We start from the raw sequence: 16,517 nt of genomic DNA, 5'->3' as shown, positions 1-16,517 counted from the left end.
CATCCCATGGACACCCACAGTGTTCACTGTAGTGCCCTTGATTCCACGAGGCCCTGCCATGCTCTAATGGCCCCTTGGTTCCAGTGGGTCCAAAGTGTCAGAAGAGTCTCCATTGTTCCATGAGGCCCCACAATGTCACTGTGCTCCCCTTGGTTCCACAGGATCCACAGCTGAACAATGGACGCTTGGTTCCATGAGGTTCCTCAGTCACAATGGCCTCCTTGGATTCACAGCGTCACCATGGACCCATGGCTCCACGAGGCCTTGCTGTGTCAGAATGTTCCCTTGGTTCCAAGAGGTTTCTCAGTGTCACAATGGTCTCCTTGGATCTGCAGTATCACAATGGACCATTGGTTCAGTGTGGCCCCAATGTGCCAAAATGGATTTTGGTTCCATGGGGTTCTGCTGTGTCACCATGGACCCTTTGTTCCATGAGTTTGCTCAGTGTCACAGCTGACTCCTTGATTCTGTGAGGCCCTGCTGCCACCAAATCTCTGCAATATCAGAATGAGGCTCCTTAACACTCATTTGCTATTTCAGAGGGGATCATTTATTCAGGCCTGAGGTCTAACATGGGATAACTCCTAACCTGACGTGGACATGTAATTCTACCAGTGTGTTGCTCATATACAGTCGCTAAATGCCAATTACAATTTACCCATTTCCATAAAACCCACCCCGAGTTCCCAGATTCAGTCCTTGTTTTCTCTGTCACTGTACCCTTGAGCCAGATGTGTTCTTGTCTTCCAGCCATCCTTGCTGGGAAAGCAGCCCCTGCATGCCTTGTTCCTGTGCTGGAAGTTCACAGGCACGGTAAAAATGGAATGAACCCTTTGGGTCTCAAGGCCAAGATTTTGTGTGGCCAGGCAGGGGCAGGCAGGAGGCAGAGCTGTCAGCAAAGGAAGGGGCCAGCGAGGTGGGGCAGCCGGGGGATGACGACAGCCTGCAGGGACAGAGGCCAGGGCAGGGACACCGCAGGACAGCCTGGGCTGCAGAGGGCACAGGGATGTGCAGCAGCTGCAAGGCCCTGACAGAGCCAACCTGTGCAGCCCTTTGGCCATGGCTGCTGGCCCTGGGCCTGAGGCCACGAGGGGACAAGTGACCCTTGCAGCCCTGGGGCCTCATGGCCTCCTTGTCCCTGCTCAGCAGCCTGGCAGGGGCCGCCCCATGGTCCTGCCCTTGGCATGGCACATCCCCACATGGCAGTGCCCATCCCGGGAAGAGCCCTGAGCAAGGAGGGAGGGACAGGATCTGCCTTGCCTGGGGCTGGGGCTCAGCCTTGGCCCTTTGCATTCCTGAGACACATCCAGGTTTGCTCAGCACCAGAGACACCTTTGCCTTGTTTGTCCCCACCTGTCATCAGTGCCTCCAGTTCTCTGCTCTGCCTGGGGCCTGGGGACACTTTGATATGAATTGTGTCCTTGAGTGGAACCCATTAACAGTTAAAGAAATTTGGACTTTGAATCTGACTTTTTGAGTTCTTGAGAAGTTTTTTGAAGACACTCTGAGGGACTGGGTCCAATGCAAACAGCACCACAGCCCCAGCGGTCATTAAAGTCCTGGTGCTGTGTCTGTGCTGCTGAGCTGGGCCGGGCTCCTGGCCCAGAGGCAGCTCCTGGCAAGGGCAGCGCTGCAGAGAGACAGCTCTGGCCAGGAGCAGCTCCTGTGCACAGCCCAGCAGGGCTGGGGCACTGCCAGGGCATCCCAGGGACACGAGCAGGGCATGGACAGAGCTCACAGGGGCTCAGCACTGGCAGGGGCTGTGGGGTGTCCCAGAGGGGGCTGTGTCACAGCAGCACCTCTGTGGCTGTGTCACGGAGGCACAGAGCAGCTGTGATGTCAGAGAGGGGCTGTGTGACTGCACAGAGTGGGTTGTGTGAGGTCACAGACTGGGCTGTGACATCACAGAGTTTGTTGTGTGAGGTCATCAAGCAGCTATGGCATGACAGAGGGCACTGTGTGACATCAGAGAGCAGGCTGTGACATCATGGCATGGCTGTATGACATCATAGAGCAGGCAGTGAGGTCAAAGTGTGTGCTGTGACATTACAGAGTGGCAGCATGACATCACAGGGAGGGTTTTGTGGCATCACTGAGGGGGTTGTGACATGACAGGGCAGTCTGTGACATCATAGAGAAGGGTATAAGGGAATAGAGCAGATCCTGCCATCCTAGAGGGTGGCTCTGTGACAACAGAGAGTGGGTTGTGACATCACCGGGCAGCTGTGTAATGTCATAGAGCAGGCTGTGACACCAAAGAACAAATAGTGACATTGCAGGGTGATACAGTCTTCTGTGACATCACAGAGCAGCTGTATGACATCACAGGGTGACATCTCAGAGTTGGTTCTGTGACATCACAGGAGCTTTGTGACATCACAGGGGCTGTGTGAGGTCACTGGGGAGGTCACTCCACCCCAGCCCCCCCTCACAGTTCCCCCAGAGAAGTCCAACGCTGCTCGTGCACAGCGGGGTCCCCTGTCCCCCCGGGTCCCCCCGCCCCCGGCGCCGCAGCCTCCCCCAGAGGATGTTCCACGAGATCGACCCCAGAGCCTGACACGGGGACGGGGGCTGGGGCCATAGGGGGGGTGGGACAGGGAGACAGGGACCCCCCGGCAGCGTCCCCGTGTCCCCCAGGGCCAGAGCCTGGGCCAGGGCTCCTTCACCCTGTTACCAACGAGGGCTTGAGAGCACTGAAAAAATCCCCAGCAAGGGATCAGCAAAAACCAGAATTAATATTAAGCAACAGCACCACAAAGTTCCTTGGCAAGAGTCACTCTGCTCCTGACTGGACACTTCAGGTACAGAAAAGGAAACAAAGCAAGAACAAAACCAAACAAAATCCAGGAAATCAAATCAGAAATGAGGCAAGACCTGGGGCTTTCTTTCCTATGGAAAAGAACTGTCCTTCTTGTCCAGGTGCCAATGGCCACAATTGGGATTTCACCTCCAACACTGCCTGTTGTGACAGACTGGAGGAGATTGTTGGCTGGAAACATTTCATGTGTGGGGAGGAAGGGGCAGGTCCAGCCTTGCCCTGCCCTGGAACCCCAGCCCTGCCCTGCCCTGGAACCCCAATCCCCCCAGAGCCTCTATCCCAGCCCAGCAGTGTCTGCCAGTCCCTGGCACAGCACAGGCAATGCTCCACAGCCACCTCTGGAGCCCCCAGCCCAGCTCCTGAGTGACCAAATGACCCCAAGTCCCACCTGGGGGAAGGACCCAGGAACACCAAGGGGTATTTAAGGCTGAGCACAAGGCAAGCACAAGTCTTGACCCCACCTCCTCTTGGAATTTCTATCTGTACGCCACTGGAATCTAGGAGTTGGTAGCTCTGTGTGTGTTCTTCTCTAAATCTTATTTTTCTCTCTTTCTTTGTCTACTTCTATTTCTGTCCTCTTGCAAATACTGGTTTACTTAAAATTGAACAGGCTTAGAGTTTGTGAAGTCGAATGGGCCAAGTTAATGCTTTGAGAAGTGTTTTGTGTGAATTAAATGTTATATTAAACCTTTTGGAAGAGTTTCTCTGGTTTTCTAAAGTTACCAGTAAAGGCTGTTTTGTTGTTTGGAGCTCCTGAGAATCTCTTGTTGGTATTTCTCCAGTGCATCCAACTCAGAGGACACAAACAATTGTAATTCCTCTTAAATGTCTCCTTGAGAGAGTTGTTTGGGGGATGGGAGTCAGGGCTTGTGTGTCCTGCTTGGCACAGCCCAGGCAGGGCTTTCACAGCCACATTCCACACTCCATTTCCCAGCTGGAGCCGCTGGTGCCTCTGAGTTCTGCTGCCCCAGCCCCAGGGACGCTCTCCTTGTCTGCCCATTCCTCCACGGTCTCTGGGCAGGGATGGCCTCAGTGGGGGCTGCTGACATCCTCAGCAACTTGGAGGCTGCTGCTGAATTTTACTGCTCCAGAGGCTTCTTCAGCCTTCAGCTCTTCAGTTCAGGAATTCAGTGTCCCAGAGCTCATTAACATTCAGAACAGATTAACAAGCCAAGCCTCTGGGAATGATGTAAGTGTTCAAATAATTTGTGGTTAATTAGAGCAATTTCAGAAGCCCCTTCAAATTGAATACTCTACATTTAAAAAGACAGTGAGAAAAGATTTTTTTGGTCCTGTTGTTTTTTTTTCCCCTGGTAATACACTGATATGTACAATCTCCAACTGACACTGAATCCAAGTGCCTCCTTATGCAGTTGGAATAGATATGAAAATCAAGACCCTTCATGGCTTACAATCAATCAGACTCTGTCCCTACCCCCAACCCACCATTTCCCCCATCCAAGCCCTGGCACTCAGAGCAGCCTTGTGCAAATCTGAGCTCCCTCCAGCCCAGGCTGCACCTGCAGGTTTCAGCTCCTTGGCTCCAACTCCCACCTGCTTTCCTTGGAGGAAGAGCTGCCCGAGACACAGAGGGATGTTCATTTCTTGTCAGCCAGCAAAGCCAAGGGGAGGCACAGCTCCATCAGATGCAAAAGTCATTCCTCTGCTGGATATTAACTCCACTGTGCACAGCAGACATTCTCAGAGCAATGGAAAACACCTTCTGTGCCCAGCACAGATCCCAAGGCCCCCCAACCCCTCCCTGCCCTGATTCTGCCCAGATTTGCTCTTTGCACACAGGAGTCACAGGCTGAAGTCAGGAGCTCCCTCCATGCCCAGAGAGAGGAAAAGAGAGAAAGTGGATGAAGAGCTCTCCTGTGCAGAGCCAAGGTCCAAGTGCCCCTGCAGTGGGAACCACAACTCATCAGGTTTGTGTCCTTTGGGCTCAGGGATGGTGACACTCAGAGGCACAGAAAGGTTTCCTGCCAACAAACACAAGTTGAACATTTGAACAGTTTAATAACCATCGCAGCTCTTCCCTCAGCTCTCTGTGATGTCCCAGCAGCATCTGACATGTCCCCCATCCCCAAGGGACTTCTGTACAGGAACAGTTTTAGACAAAGACACAAGAAAATGTAATTCTATGATAGATTTGAAAATAGTAAGATATAATTCATATTTATTTGAACTTCAAAAAATTGGGCCACTCCCTGATGTGCAAAACAGTGAAACCAGTCCATTGAGAGACATTTGAATGACCAGAAAGCATCTGGAGGGGGAAATCTGGGCGCAACGGGAAGTACATAGATCCACCTGGTCTAGTGCAGAGATGTCCTTAGACATGGCCATTTCAACAGGAGAACTGGAAACACCTGAATGAAGAGGGAGAGGAAAGAATAAACAGAATATTGGTGACTCAAGGAGATGGGAAGACCAGTATTTCTTCTCTTTCCGCCATCAGTACATCAGAAAATTGATGTTTCTTAAAAGTACTGAAGTGACACAGATAATAAAAATGACCTTGTATAATATGAAATGTACAAGTATTAACACCTGTGCCCCTTTCCAGGCAGACACCAGCTGTGTGCCCATGACCAGGCAGTGCCACTCGTGCCCTGAGGTGCCAAGCTGGGATTGGATCTCTCAGAGAGGAGCTGAGGGGGAGCAGAGCACCTTGCAAGCTGCAGGTCCCTGCCAGCCCCGCAGGGCTCCTGTGCCATCAACATCTGCTCTGCTCCAGCCTGGAACAGGGCCCAGCATGGTGCCGGGACCATCAGAGAGCTGAGGTGTGTGCTGGAATTCAATGCCCTCCCTATGGCGCAGCAGCCCTGCATTTCCCTGCTCCAGCCTTGGTCTCCAGCACAGCCGTGGAGACTCTTTGGGCTCCTGAGTGTTCCTGCTGTGTCCATGCCCCCAAGGGCACAGAGCAGCCTCCTCTCTCGGGCACTTGTCTGTTTTCCATGCCTTGCACAGGCGCTGGCCCTGCCCCACAAGGCCTGGGCTGAGTCCTGCCCTGCACGCTCAGCCAGGCTGGGATGGACACTGATGGTTTCTGTGCCAGGCTCTCTGAGCCCGGCCCAGCTCCCTGCAAGCTCTGCCAGCTGCCCTGAGCTCTGTGCAGCACCCAGGGCCTCTCCCCAGCACAGCCCAGCCGGCTCTGGCCCCACAGCTCTGCTCAGCCCAGGCTGCTCTGGCCACTGGCCCCACGGCCTCAGCCCCTGGCCAGGGCACAGCAGCAGCTGCAGCTCAGCCAGGACTCAGCCCCAGCCATGGGGGAAGGGGCTTGGCCAAGGCCAAAGGAGGCTCCCTGGGTGCCCTGCTCCCCTCGGGCTGAGGTGCTGAGAGCTCTGCAGCCCCTGCTGCCATCCCATCTGCCCAGGCCAGCACAAGAGCCCGGCCTTGGGGCCCTCCAGAGCTGCTCCTGCTCCAGGCCCAGGGCCCATCCCAGAGCTGGGGCAACCACAAAGCTGTCTTCGGGTGACGTTATGGTGCTTGTATCCCCAGTCATGTGTTCTGTTTATGCCTGATATTATGTTCTGCGCCATCAGGACTGACTCTGAAAATGAAGGATTGTTTTGTCTTTTTATCAGCCGGCTCACCTCCCCCCATGGTCTGTGTATAGGAGAGGCTTGGCTTGCTTGCTTGCTTGCTTTTCGCTTTACTTTTGCTTTTGCTTATTAGTTAGTTTAGCTAGGCTAGGCAGTCCAATTTTTACCCTGGATTGATTTTTTTCCTCCTTCCCTTTCCCTTTCCTGAATATCATCTGAACCTGCTCCAGACCGGGACCTGGGAAACACCAAGAGACACCGAGAGCCTCCACTTTGTGACCTGCAGCAGCCATCCCCAGCACCGGAGACCGAGAACTGGACAACCACCCCCAGGAGAGACTTTCTGAATTTGTCATCTCCTCAGAACGGTGAAAGAGTTTTGTCATCTGGTGTTGTTTTTGTACTGGGGAGTGTTTTGCTTGTTAAATAAACAGGTTTTTTTCCACTACTCTCCGAGGGAGTTCTTCCCAAACCAGGTGGGGAAGGTGCCGTGAAGGTTTGCTTTCTGGGGGCTCCTTCCGGAGGTCTTCTCCCAAATTTGCCCTAATCTAGGACAATCTAATCTGTGCCCATTTCTGTTCATTGCTTCTCTGATGGGGTTGGAGCCTCAGCCACTTGGAGGTTGCTAATGAATTTTACTACTCCACAGGCCTCTTCTTTCTTGAGCTCTTCAGTTCAGGAATTCAGTGAGAAAGGCTCATAAAGATTTGTTTAAAACTTCCAAACAAGAAAAGCCCATGGGAATAATTGACGTTTTCAATTCTTCTGTGATGAATTAGACAGATTTCAGTAGTGTACTTAAAGTGAATATACTGTTTTACAAACTATGCAGAGAGAACTGTTTTGTCCTGTTTTCTTTTCCAGTTTTTCCTGTTTAGAGATGGATATCAGCAATGTCCAATTGATATTGACCCCCAGCACCTCCTAATGCAGTCTGAACAGATGTGAAAATCAAGACCCTTCATGGCTGACAATCAATAACACTTTGTCCCCAACCCCTCCCCACAATTTCCCTCATCCAACCCCTGGCACTCAGAGCAGCTGAGGAATGGAGTCACACCCAGGGGTGTCCCCAGGGCTCAGGACTGGGGCCAGGTCAGTGAAATCTCTTTATTGCTGATCTGGACGAGGCCATCGAGGGCACCCTCAGTCAGTTCCCAGGTGAGCCCAAGCTGGGTGGGAGTGTGGCTGTGCTGGAGGGCAGAAGCTCTGCAGAGGGATCTGGACAGGCTGGAGCCATGGGCCCAGGACAATTGGATGAGGTTCACCAAGGCCAAGGGCCGGGTCCTGCCCTGGGCTCACAACCACCCCAAATCCCTGGCTGTGCCCTGCCCCTGATCCCCACAGCTTGTCCTGTTTCCTTCATCCCTGCATTGCCAGGGACTTTCTGGGACAAGGGAACTGTGCTCTGGGGATGGAGGGAGGTCCAAGTGCCACCACTGGAGTGGGAACCACAACTCATCAGGTTTGTGTCCTTTGGGGGTCAGGACCTGGTGAGACTCAGAGGCACAGAAAGCTTCTCTTCATGGCCAAGAGACCATGGTTGAACAGGACACAATTTAATAACAATCACACTCTTCCCTGAGCTATGTGCAACATCCCAGCAGCGTCTGATGAGTCCAGCATCCACAAGTGATTTCCATACTAGAATTTATTTTAGACAAACGTGGTTTTGTGGTAGATATAAACACAATTAAGTTCCTGTATCAGGATGCTCATCCTAGAGTGGGGGCAAAACAGCTCAAATACTTCCTGATTTGCAAAGCTGTCAGTGGTGGATGGAGAAGGGAGGTCAGGCTGCTTTTGCTGTTGAGGAAATGCTGAAACCAGCCTGACTCATTTCATCTCCTCCTGGCCTGGCTGATCTCCCCTCTTGCCCCTTCCACCCATTGGCTTCTGTCTCCCACCAGGCCCCCGGTGAAGAGCCTCGCTCTGTGTTCTCCATCCCCTCCTCGCTGGCACTGCCAGGCTGGGATGAGGAGCCCCTCAGCCTTCCCTGCTCTGGGCTGGACAAGCCCTGCTCCCTCAGCCTCTGCTCACAGCCCAAGGGCTCCAGCCCCACCTTGGAGGCCCTTCCCTAACCCTGCTCCAGCTGCCAGACATCTTTCCTGCCCTGGGGAACCCAACCCAGGCCACAGGGACCTGGATAATCCACGTCCTTGATGTCCTGGTCACACAGCCCTGGCCCCTTTTCCCCATGTCAGACTCTGGGGGGGATCCTGTGGAACATCCTTTGGTGGAGGCTGTGGCTCCAGGTGGAGTGGGGTGATACCAGGGGACAGGGACCCCGCTGGGCATGAACAGCATTGGACTTGTTGGGAGAAACTGTGAGGGGGAGCTGGGGTGGAGTGACCAACCCAGTGACCTCACACAGCCCTCCTGGGATGTCACACAGCCCCTCTGTGATGTCACAGCCTTTTCTGTGATGTCACAGCCCATTCTCTAATATCACACAGCTGGTCTCTGATGTCACAGCCAACTCAGTGATGTCATAGTCTGTTCTGTGATTTCAGACCTCTGCCGTGTGATGTCACAGCCATCTCTGAGAGGTCACAGAGGCAGTTTTTGTCATAGCTGCTCGATGACCTCACAAAAAACACTCTGTGATGTCATGGACCATTCTGTCATAGATCACTCATGTGATGTCATAGCCCACTCTGTGACCTCATGTTACCAGATGATAAATTGTCTCCACCAGGTGAGCTGACTCCTGGAGCTTGTTCTCCAAAACCCCAGGCCTATGGAAACCACTCAATGCCCATTGTGTCAGAAGGGGAACTGGAAGTTCACCAGCCTCAGTGTCCTGCCAGCTCAGTCAGGCCCACTGGAACATTGGGGTCCACGACCACCAGGGACCACCAGAGAGACCCCCAGGACAGAAGAACACATGGGTAAAGGGGAGGGGAAATATGTTAATGATTCTGGGAAAATGATTATCAGATGTGTGTTCAGTCCAGGACAATCAGTGAATATGTGTGCAAAATACAGAATATGAACAGAAACTTTCCTGTACTCAGCATGCTCGGCTTTGGGAGGAGCTATCCCCTGTGCACCCGGTTGAATAAAGAATGTTGCTTCTTAATGCTGCATTGGTGTGAAGGAGTTTTCTGTTTTACCGAATTTTTGGTAACACTCCCACGCCCAAGGAAAGCTCTGTCTCCTGCTGCTCACAAACAGAGAAGGGCTGGTGGCAGATGTGGGGGTCGGAGGCTGCCTGGGGCACAGTGACCATGAAATAATCAAGTTTTCAATGTTCAGTGAAAGAAGGAGGGGCAGCAACAAAACTTCCACACTGGAATTAGGAAGGGCAGACTTTGGCCTATTTAGGATGCAGATTTGGGGAGTACCGAATCAAGTACTGATTTTTTAATGGGAAACAGCCCTTAAAAACAAAGGGGTCCAGGAAGGAGGGACACATTTCCAGAAAGTAATCTTAAGGGGGAAGGAGCAGCCAGTCCCAGTGTGGCCATAGATGAGCTGGTGAGGAAAATGACTGCCCTGGCTGCCCGTGGAGCTTTTGTGGGAATTCAGTGGAAAAAAGAGTGTGCATTAACTTTGGACAAATGGTCAGGCAACTTAGCAAGTGTTTAAGGATGTTGTCAGGTCATGCAGTAAAAAAAAAAAAGAAAGAGGTGTAATCTCAATTAGAGATTAACCTGGCCACTACTGTGAAAAAAAATAAATATGTGTCTATTAATATATTAATGGCAAAATGTGGAATAAGCTGAACCTCTACTCTTTATTGGATGCAGTGGAGAATATAGGAACTAAAGATAAGGAAAAGTCCAAGCTACTTAACACCTTGTTTGTATTAATTTTCAATATTAGGACAGGATGTCATCAGGACAAGAGTTCTCCTGAGCTGGCAGATGGGGTCAGAATGCAGAACAGGCCTCTGGAATCCAGGAGGAAGCAGCTGGTGACCTGTTGGGCCACTCAGATACTCACAGGTGTGGGATCAGATGGGATCCATCCTAGGGGGATGAGGGAACTGGTGGATGAGCTCCCCAAGCTGCTCTCCATCATTTACCATCAGTCCTGGCTCACCAGGGAGGTCCCAGAGCACTGGAGGTGCCAGTGTGACCCCATCCCCAAGAAGGGCTGGGAGGAGGATCTGGGGAACTCCAGGCCTGTCAGCCTGACCTCGGTGCCCGGCAAGGTTCTGGAACAGATCACCCTGAGTGCCATCACAGGGCACCCACAGGATGGCCGAGGGGTCAGAGCCAGCCAGCGTGGATTTCAATATCTGCATGGATGATCTGCATGAGGGGATTGAGTCCAGCATCAGCAAATTTGCAGATGACATAGAGCTGGGTGTGGGTGTGAATGTGCTGGAGGATAGGAGGGCTCTGCAGAGGGACCTGGACAGGCTGGATCCAGGGCCCAAATCCAACAAGGTGAGGTTTAACAAGTCTATGTGCCGGGTTCAGCACTTTGGCCACAACAACCCCTGCAGTGCTCCAGGCTGGGGACAGAGTGGCTGGACAGCAGCCAGGCAGAAAGGGACCTGCAGGGACTGATGGACAGCAGGCTGGACATGAGCCAGCAGTGTGCCCAGGTGGCCAAGAAGGCCCATGGCTCCTGGCCTGGATCCGGAATGGTGTGGCCAGCAGGAGCAGGGCTTCTGTGCCAGCCCTGATCTGCCCCCAGCTCTGCACACAGACATTGCTGCTGCAGCTCCAGAGGAGCGAACAAAAGGAGGATTTCTGGTGAAAACTTTCCTGGGAGATCCTTTAGTTCATTTAAAGCCACTGACAGCACAGCTCCTCATTGACACCATCTGGGGCCACAGCAAAGGTTGAGAGAAACAAAATGAGAAATGGCACAAGGAATGGCCTTTGTGGACAATCTTAAAAAACTAAAACACAGGGGAAAAACCCCACAACCAAACCAACAGGAACAATCAAAGATGACTTTTCTTACAAATGATTTGCAGAAGCTGGCCAGCAATTTTGTCAGTGCTACCCAGAGTGCTTTTGTCACAGGAAACTCAGACTTTTTGTCACAGGCATCATGATTAGCAGATCTTGAAATGCTCTCAAGTCCCTGAGCACTAAGTCACGGAGAATTAAAGTCACACAGGCCACTTCTGCAGTTCTCAAACACAGCCCTGTTGCTGCTGCTGCTGCTGCTGAAATAGAATCAACTGACAGAGGCCATCACAGAAATTGCCTCTGGAGTGTCAAATCTAATAAAAAAATCCACCAGGAGAAAGAGAAACCAGAACTTCTCGACACACTTCATTGTTTCTTCCGAGCAGCAGAAGAAAATGGAGATGCCCAGAGATATTTCCAGCCGCTGCTGATCCCAGTGGAGCCCAGCCTGCTGCCCAGTCCCAGCAGGAACCTGAGCCCAGCCCAGGGAGCTCCTGCAGTGTCGGGAGCTCAGCGCACGCGGAGCCGGGCCCAGAGCCCCGGGCACGGCACAGACAGAATGTCCTGTGGCCCAAACCTCCTGCTCCTGCCTCACAGCACCCAGCGTTCTCCCCCTCCTGCTCCTCTCCCAGCACGGCACACATTCCAGCTCGGAGGAGGCTTCCCCAGAGAGGGCTCCGGCTCCTGTTTCAGCCTCAGTGTCCCTGCAGAGAAGCAGGGCATCTTTCAGGCACTTCCACAAGCTCCGGGTTCCCATTTCATGGGGAATCTAGGATGAAAATGGCCTTGTTAGGAAGGACAAAAGCGGAGGGAGTGGACTGAAAATTATTAGGAAAAAAATGACCATTCTTACAGACAAAGATCACCACGTCATTGCCTGCATTTCTCCTTTTCAGATTCTTTCAGTCATCTCCTGAGAGGTCCAGCTTGGTCTGGTGCTTGTCATTGATTGATTGAACTCTTGAATTATATCAGTGCATGAGACGTAGAAGCATCTAAAGTGAATACAGAAACGAACTCCCCTGTCAGCCCATTTTCATCTTCTACATCACTTTCAAGATGCCCATGGGGATGTTGGAATGATTATCCCACAGCTCTCCATTTCTGGCTGCAGGCTCTGCAGATTCTTTCTCTGCATTCAGTCAGGCTTGCATTCCCTAATAATTTCCGGTAGCCCGTCATGGATTCTTACGGTATCACAGTAACAATGAAAACCTCACCGATGGCACAACTGCCCAGCCCACAAGGAAAAGAAAGAACAAGCTGTCAAGTTTTTCTAATATTAGTCCTGCTTTGCTGTAAGAGTCGTGCTGCACTCACGGTGTGGAAAGCCAAGAGAAGCTGCAGCTGGTGGCACATGTTGTGACAGGAGCTGCACCTCGTTCTCCAGGAAAGGTTCTTGGAAAGAGCAAACAGGACTGTGGAGAAGATTCTGGGAAAACTGAATGAGCTTTTAGGAAATGAAATGAAAATGGAAAGAAACAATCCAAGATGTTTTCCTCTGTTTATTTTTATGCTCCCCTTTTCCATCTTGCACTGCTTCTCCATCCCATTAATCCAACTGGATCTCACCTCTAAGATCCATGACATGGCAAGTTTGAGACACTGTAAAATACCATGAGCTACACACACTTTGCCTTCCCCTGGTTTTCTTGGAAAGCAGTGCTGGAGACTAAGTGCAGTGATTGGGTCAGGCACAAATTCTGCATTCAGGGAATGTGCTCCGATAGTGTTTGACCCTCAGCAGGGACAATGCACAGTAGCGACCAAGAGGATTTCTGTGCCGCTGTGCAGGAGTCCAGACTCTGGGTCTGGGCTGAACACGGCAAAGTTCCCGTGTTTGGACAGGCTCAGGGGCTGCCCCCGGGGAGCGGGGGGCTGGGCGTGGGGGCGAGTGGTCAACGGAAAAACGGACACGGGGACAAACGGCCCCGGAGCTTCAGTTGCAGCAGCAGCAGCAGCGGCGGCAGCAGCAGCGGCGGCAGCAGCAGCAGCAGCGGCGGCAGCAGCCAAAGCAGCGATTTTGTTGATTCCCTCTTGATTCTCCTCTCCTTCTCCCGCTGTCCCGCACCGTCTCCCGCTCTCCCTTTCCCGCTGTCCCCTCCTCTCCCAGTCTCTCTCTCCCCATTCCCGGCCGGGCCATGCCCCCGGCCCGCCCCCGGCTCCGGGCGGGGCTGCCCCATCCCCGCCCCCGGCCGTCCCGCCGGGGTCTCGCCTCCGCCCGGCTCTGGCCGTGCTGGCGGTGGCGCTTCTGGGCGGGCATCGCTGCCTGGGGCTGGGGCGGCATCGCCTCCCTCTGGCTCCGCCTGGCCCGAGCCTGGCCCCGGCCCCGGCTCCTCCCGGGCCCCGCGGAGGACACACGCGGCGCGGCCGCTGCCGCCGCCTCCGCTGCGGCTTCCCCGGCCCGAGCTCCGCCGCTCGGCAGCGCGGCCGCCGCCCCCGAGCCGCCGCTGTCCCGTTGCCGGGAGCGAACGCCTGGGGAGGGCCGGCCCGGGGCGGTCGGGGGGCGCTCGGGGGCCGCTCCTGGCCCCGGGCCGAGCGCTGACAGCCGCGTCCCGCCCGCAGGGAAGGCGCAGCAGGGCCTGAAGGAGCGGTACCGGCTGGGTTCGCTGCTGGGCAGCGGCGGCTTCGGCAGCGTCTTCGCGGCCACGCGGCTCTCGGACGGCGCCCCGGTGAGCGGCGGGGCCGGCGGCGGGCGGAGGAGGAGGAGGAGGAGAAGGAGGAGGAGGGGGAGGAGGAGAAGGGAGAGGGGGAGAGGGGGGAGGAGCAGGAGGAGGAGGAGGAGGAGGATGGGGCTGGAGCTGGGGCTGGGGCTGGGGCTGGGGCTGGGCATGGCGGGCGGCAAACTAAGCCCGCTGCTGCTCTTGGCTTGCAGGTGGCCATCAAAAGGGTGCCAAGGAACCGCGTCCGACACTGGGGCGAGCTGGTGAGTGAGCGGGGCCAGCGGCAGAAGCCGGGCCGTGCCGGCGGGGATGAGCCGAGGCCCGGCAGGGTGGGAGCCACCAGGACGCCTCGAGGGAGAGCGGGCGTGGGGCCAGCGCAGGGCGCAGAGCATCCCGGGCTGGGTGAGGGGTTCCTGACCCCTGGCACGGCATCAGCCCCACTGACAGCATCGTGCTCCTCCTGCAGCCCGACGGCACCAGCGCACCCCTGGAGATCGTGCTGCTGGACAAGGTCTCCACTGGCTTCCCCGGTGTCATCCAGCTGCTGGAGTGGCTTCAGCTCCCCAAATACATCTTGATCGTGCTGGAACGCCCGAAGCGGTCTCAGGACCTGCATCATTTCATTCGGGCACGGGGGTTCCTGTCCGAGGAGGTGGCACGGGATCTGTTCCGCCAGGTGCTGGAGGCCGTGCAGCACTGCACCAGCTGTGGGGTCCTGCACAGGGACATCAAACCACAGAACATCCTGGTTGACCTGGCCACCGGGCAGGCCAAATTGATTGACTTTGGCTGTGGCACCTACCTGCAAGACACAGCCTACACTCGCTTTGCAGGTGAGCCCACGCAGGGGTGTGCTCTCGGTCCTGGCATCTCATGGCCCAACATCTCACAGCCCAAGCTGGCTGTGGCAGCGGGGATTCTCCCTTTTGCTGCCCTTCATGGCACTGAGATTTCAGCTGAGTTGCATTTGAGCAGGGCTGGGTGGGGAGCCAGCTTCCAGCCCTGCTGGCAGACTTTGCCCACCACTCTGGGCAGGACTGGGTCTGGGGCTGGGGCAGCCAGCCCAACAAAAACATGGGTGGGTGGGGGTAGCAGAGAGGGGGGCCGTAACCTGTGTCCCAGCCAGTTTGGTGTGCAGGTGACAAAGGGCTTGGACTGCTCCACTCACCTGGTTTGTTTTGGATTCATGATGTTTTTGGGCAGTGCAGGCAGGGAGGATGAAGGCATGGTTTTCCCAAGAACTGGGTGGGTTTTTCCTCCTCATGGTTGGGCCTTGCCAGGACTTCTGCTGCCCTCTTCCAACCCCAGTGGCTTCTTTTCCAACCCCGAGTCTGTACACAAGTCCCAGGTGCTGGCCAGAGGGCAGCGGTCACCCCGTGTGCCACTGGGGCAGCCCCCACACGCCCAGGGATGCTGGGGCCAGGCTCTGGGAGCAGCAGCATCCCCCTGATGAACCCCATCTGTATTCCACAGGAACACCGTCATACAGCCCCCCGGAATGGATCCACTTTGGATTTTACTATGGCAAGCCAGCTACCATCTGGTCCCTGGGCATCCTGCTACACCAGATGGTCTGTGGGGAGCACCCTTTCAGGAGGAGCCAGAACATCAGCTGGGACCATCAGCTCTCGCTGCCAGGACGGCTCTCTCAAGGTGGATCCTCATCTCTGGCCACGGGGGCAATGCCAGTGCTGGGAGACAGCAGCAGCTCGTGAGCATCCTGCTCTGGCAGCTGCTGAGGAGGTGGCACATGTCCTGCTCTCCTGCTCTCCTCCAAAACAGGGAATTGATGGGGAAGTTTAGGCCCAGCTCTGAGCACATCCAGCATGGCCTGGGCACGGGAATAGTGGGGCAAAGCCAACAGGAGCCTTCTCCAGCTGACCGGCGGGTTCTGGTTTCTCTGCCCAGAGTGCCAAGATGTGATCAGGCGCTGTTTATCCATGCTGCACTCGGACAGGCCCTCGTTAGAAGAGCTGTTCTGTGATCCCTGGCTGCAGGATATTGATCGGCCCTAGAAGAAGGGAGAGAGCCACAGGCACACTTTGATGCAAGGCCCTGGTAAGTTGCAGCTCCACACATGCCTTGGCAATCAGAAGCAAAGGAACCCAAACATTTTGTCCTGCGTGTGTCACTGCCCAGGGGTCATCAGATGGGGACACGCAGCCCTTGTGCTGGAGCTGAGCTGCTCTGCCCAGCACTGGTGGCCGCCATCTGAGCTGGTTTTGCTTGTCCTGGTTCCCTGACAGCTCTGGGCCCTGGGCAGAACCCAGACAGCCTGGGCTCACCCCCAGGGAAGGAGAAGGAGCCCCTGGAGAAGCTGTACCAGGTGGGGCTGCTGCTGCTGCTGGGGACAGCGAGAACGACATCAATGATGACAACCTCTTCCTCCACCTGGCCACCGGCAGCTGAGGATGATGGACTTCGATTCTGGCACCTTCTCCAAAGCCAGGCTCCACAGGAAATTTGCAGGTGAGTCTACACACAGGGGAATGCTCCCAGATTTGGGCATTGCACAGCCTGGCCAGGAACCAAAGGTTCCCCCTTTGCTGGGGTGGATGCAGCTGATCCTTCAGTCGGCTGCCAGGCTGCTTTTGGCAGGGCTGGGGGATGGGCT

The 16,517-nt window shown here is 54.8% G+C and overlaps 2 protein-coding genes and 1 long non-coding RNA gene across 3 annotated transcripts in view; all 3 read left to right on the top strand.

Annotated features, from left to right (window-relative positions):
- Positions 1-16,517, top strand: part of LOC137464210 (zinc finger protein 850-like) — a 711,331-nt gene that overhangs the window by 265,037 nt on the left and 429,777 nt on the right. The window lies entirely within an intron of this gene.
- Positions 1-16,517, top strand: part of LOC137464227 (uncharacterized) — a 433,227-nt gene that overhangs the window by 18,757 nt on the left and 397,953 nt on the right. The gene's annotated exons all lie outside the window — the stretch shown is intronic.
- Positions 13,288-16,312, top strand: LOC137464235 (uncharacterized). The gene is made up of 3 exons (XM_068175533.1): positions 13,288-13,912; positions 14,116-14,162; positions 16,195-16,312. The coding sequence occupies exons 1-3, from the start codon at positions 13,382-13,384 to the stop codon at positions 16,310-16,312; spliced, it is 696 nt and encodes a 231-aa protein (XP_068031634.1). The 5' UTR covers positions 13,288-13,381.

Source organism: Anomalospiza imberbis, chromosome 39 (genome assembly GCF_031753505.1).
Source record: "Anomalospiza imberbis isolate Cuckoo-Finch-1a 21T00152 chromosome 39, ASM3175350v1, whole genome shotgun sequence".
Classification (NCBI taxonomy): domain Eukaryota; kingdom Metazoa; phylum Chordata; class Aves; order Passeriformes; family Viduidae; genus Anomalospiza; species Anomalospiza imberbis.
The sequence above is the reverse complement of the archived record's forward strand: the minus strand, read 5'-3'. Positions and strand labels throughout refer to the sequence as shown.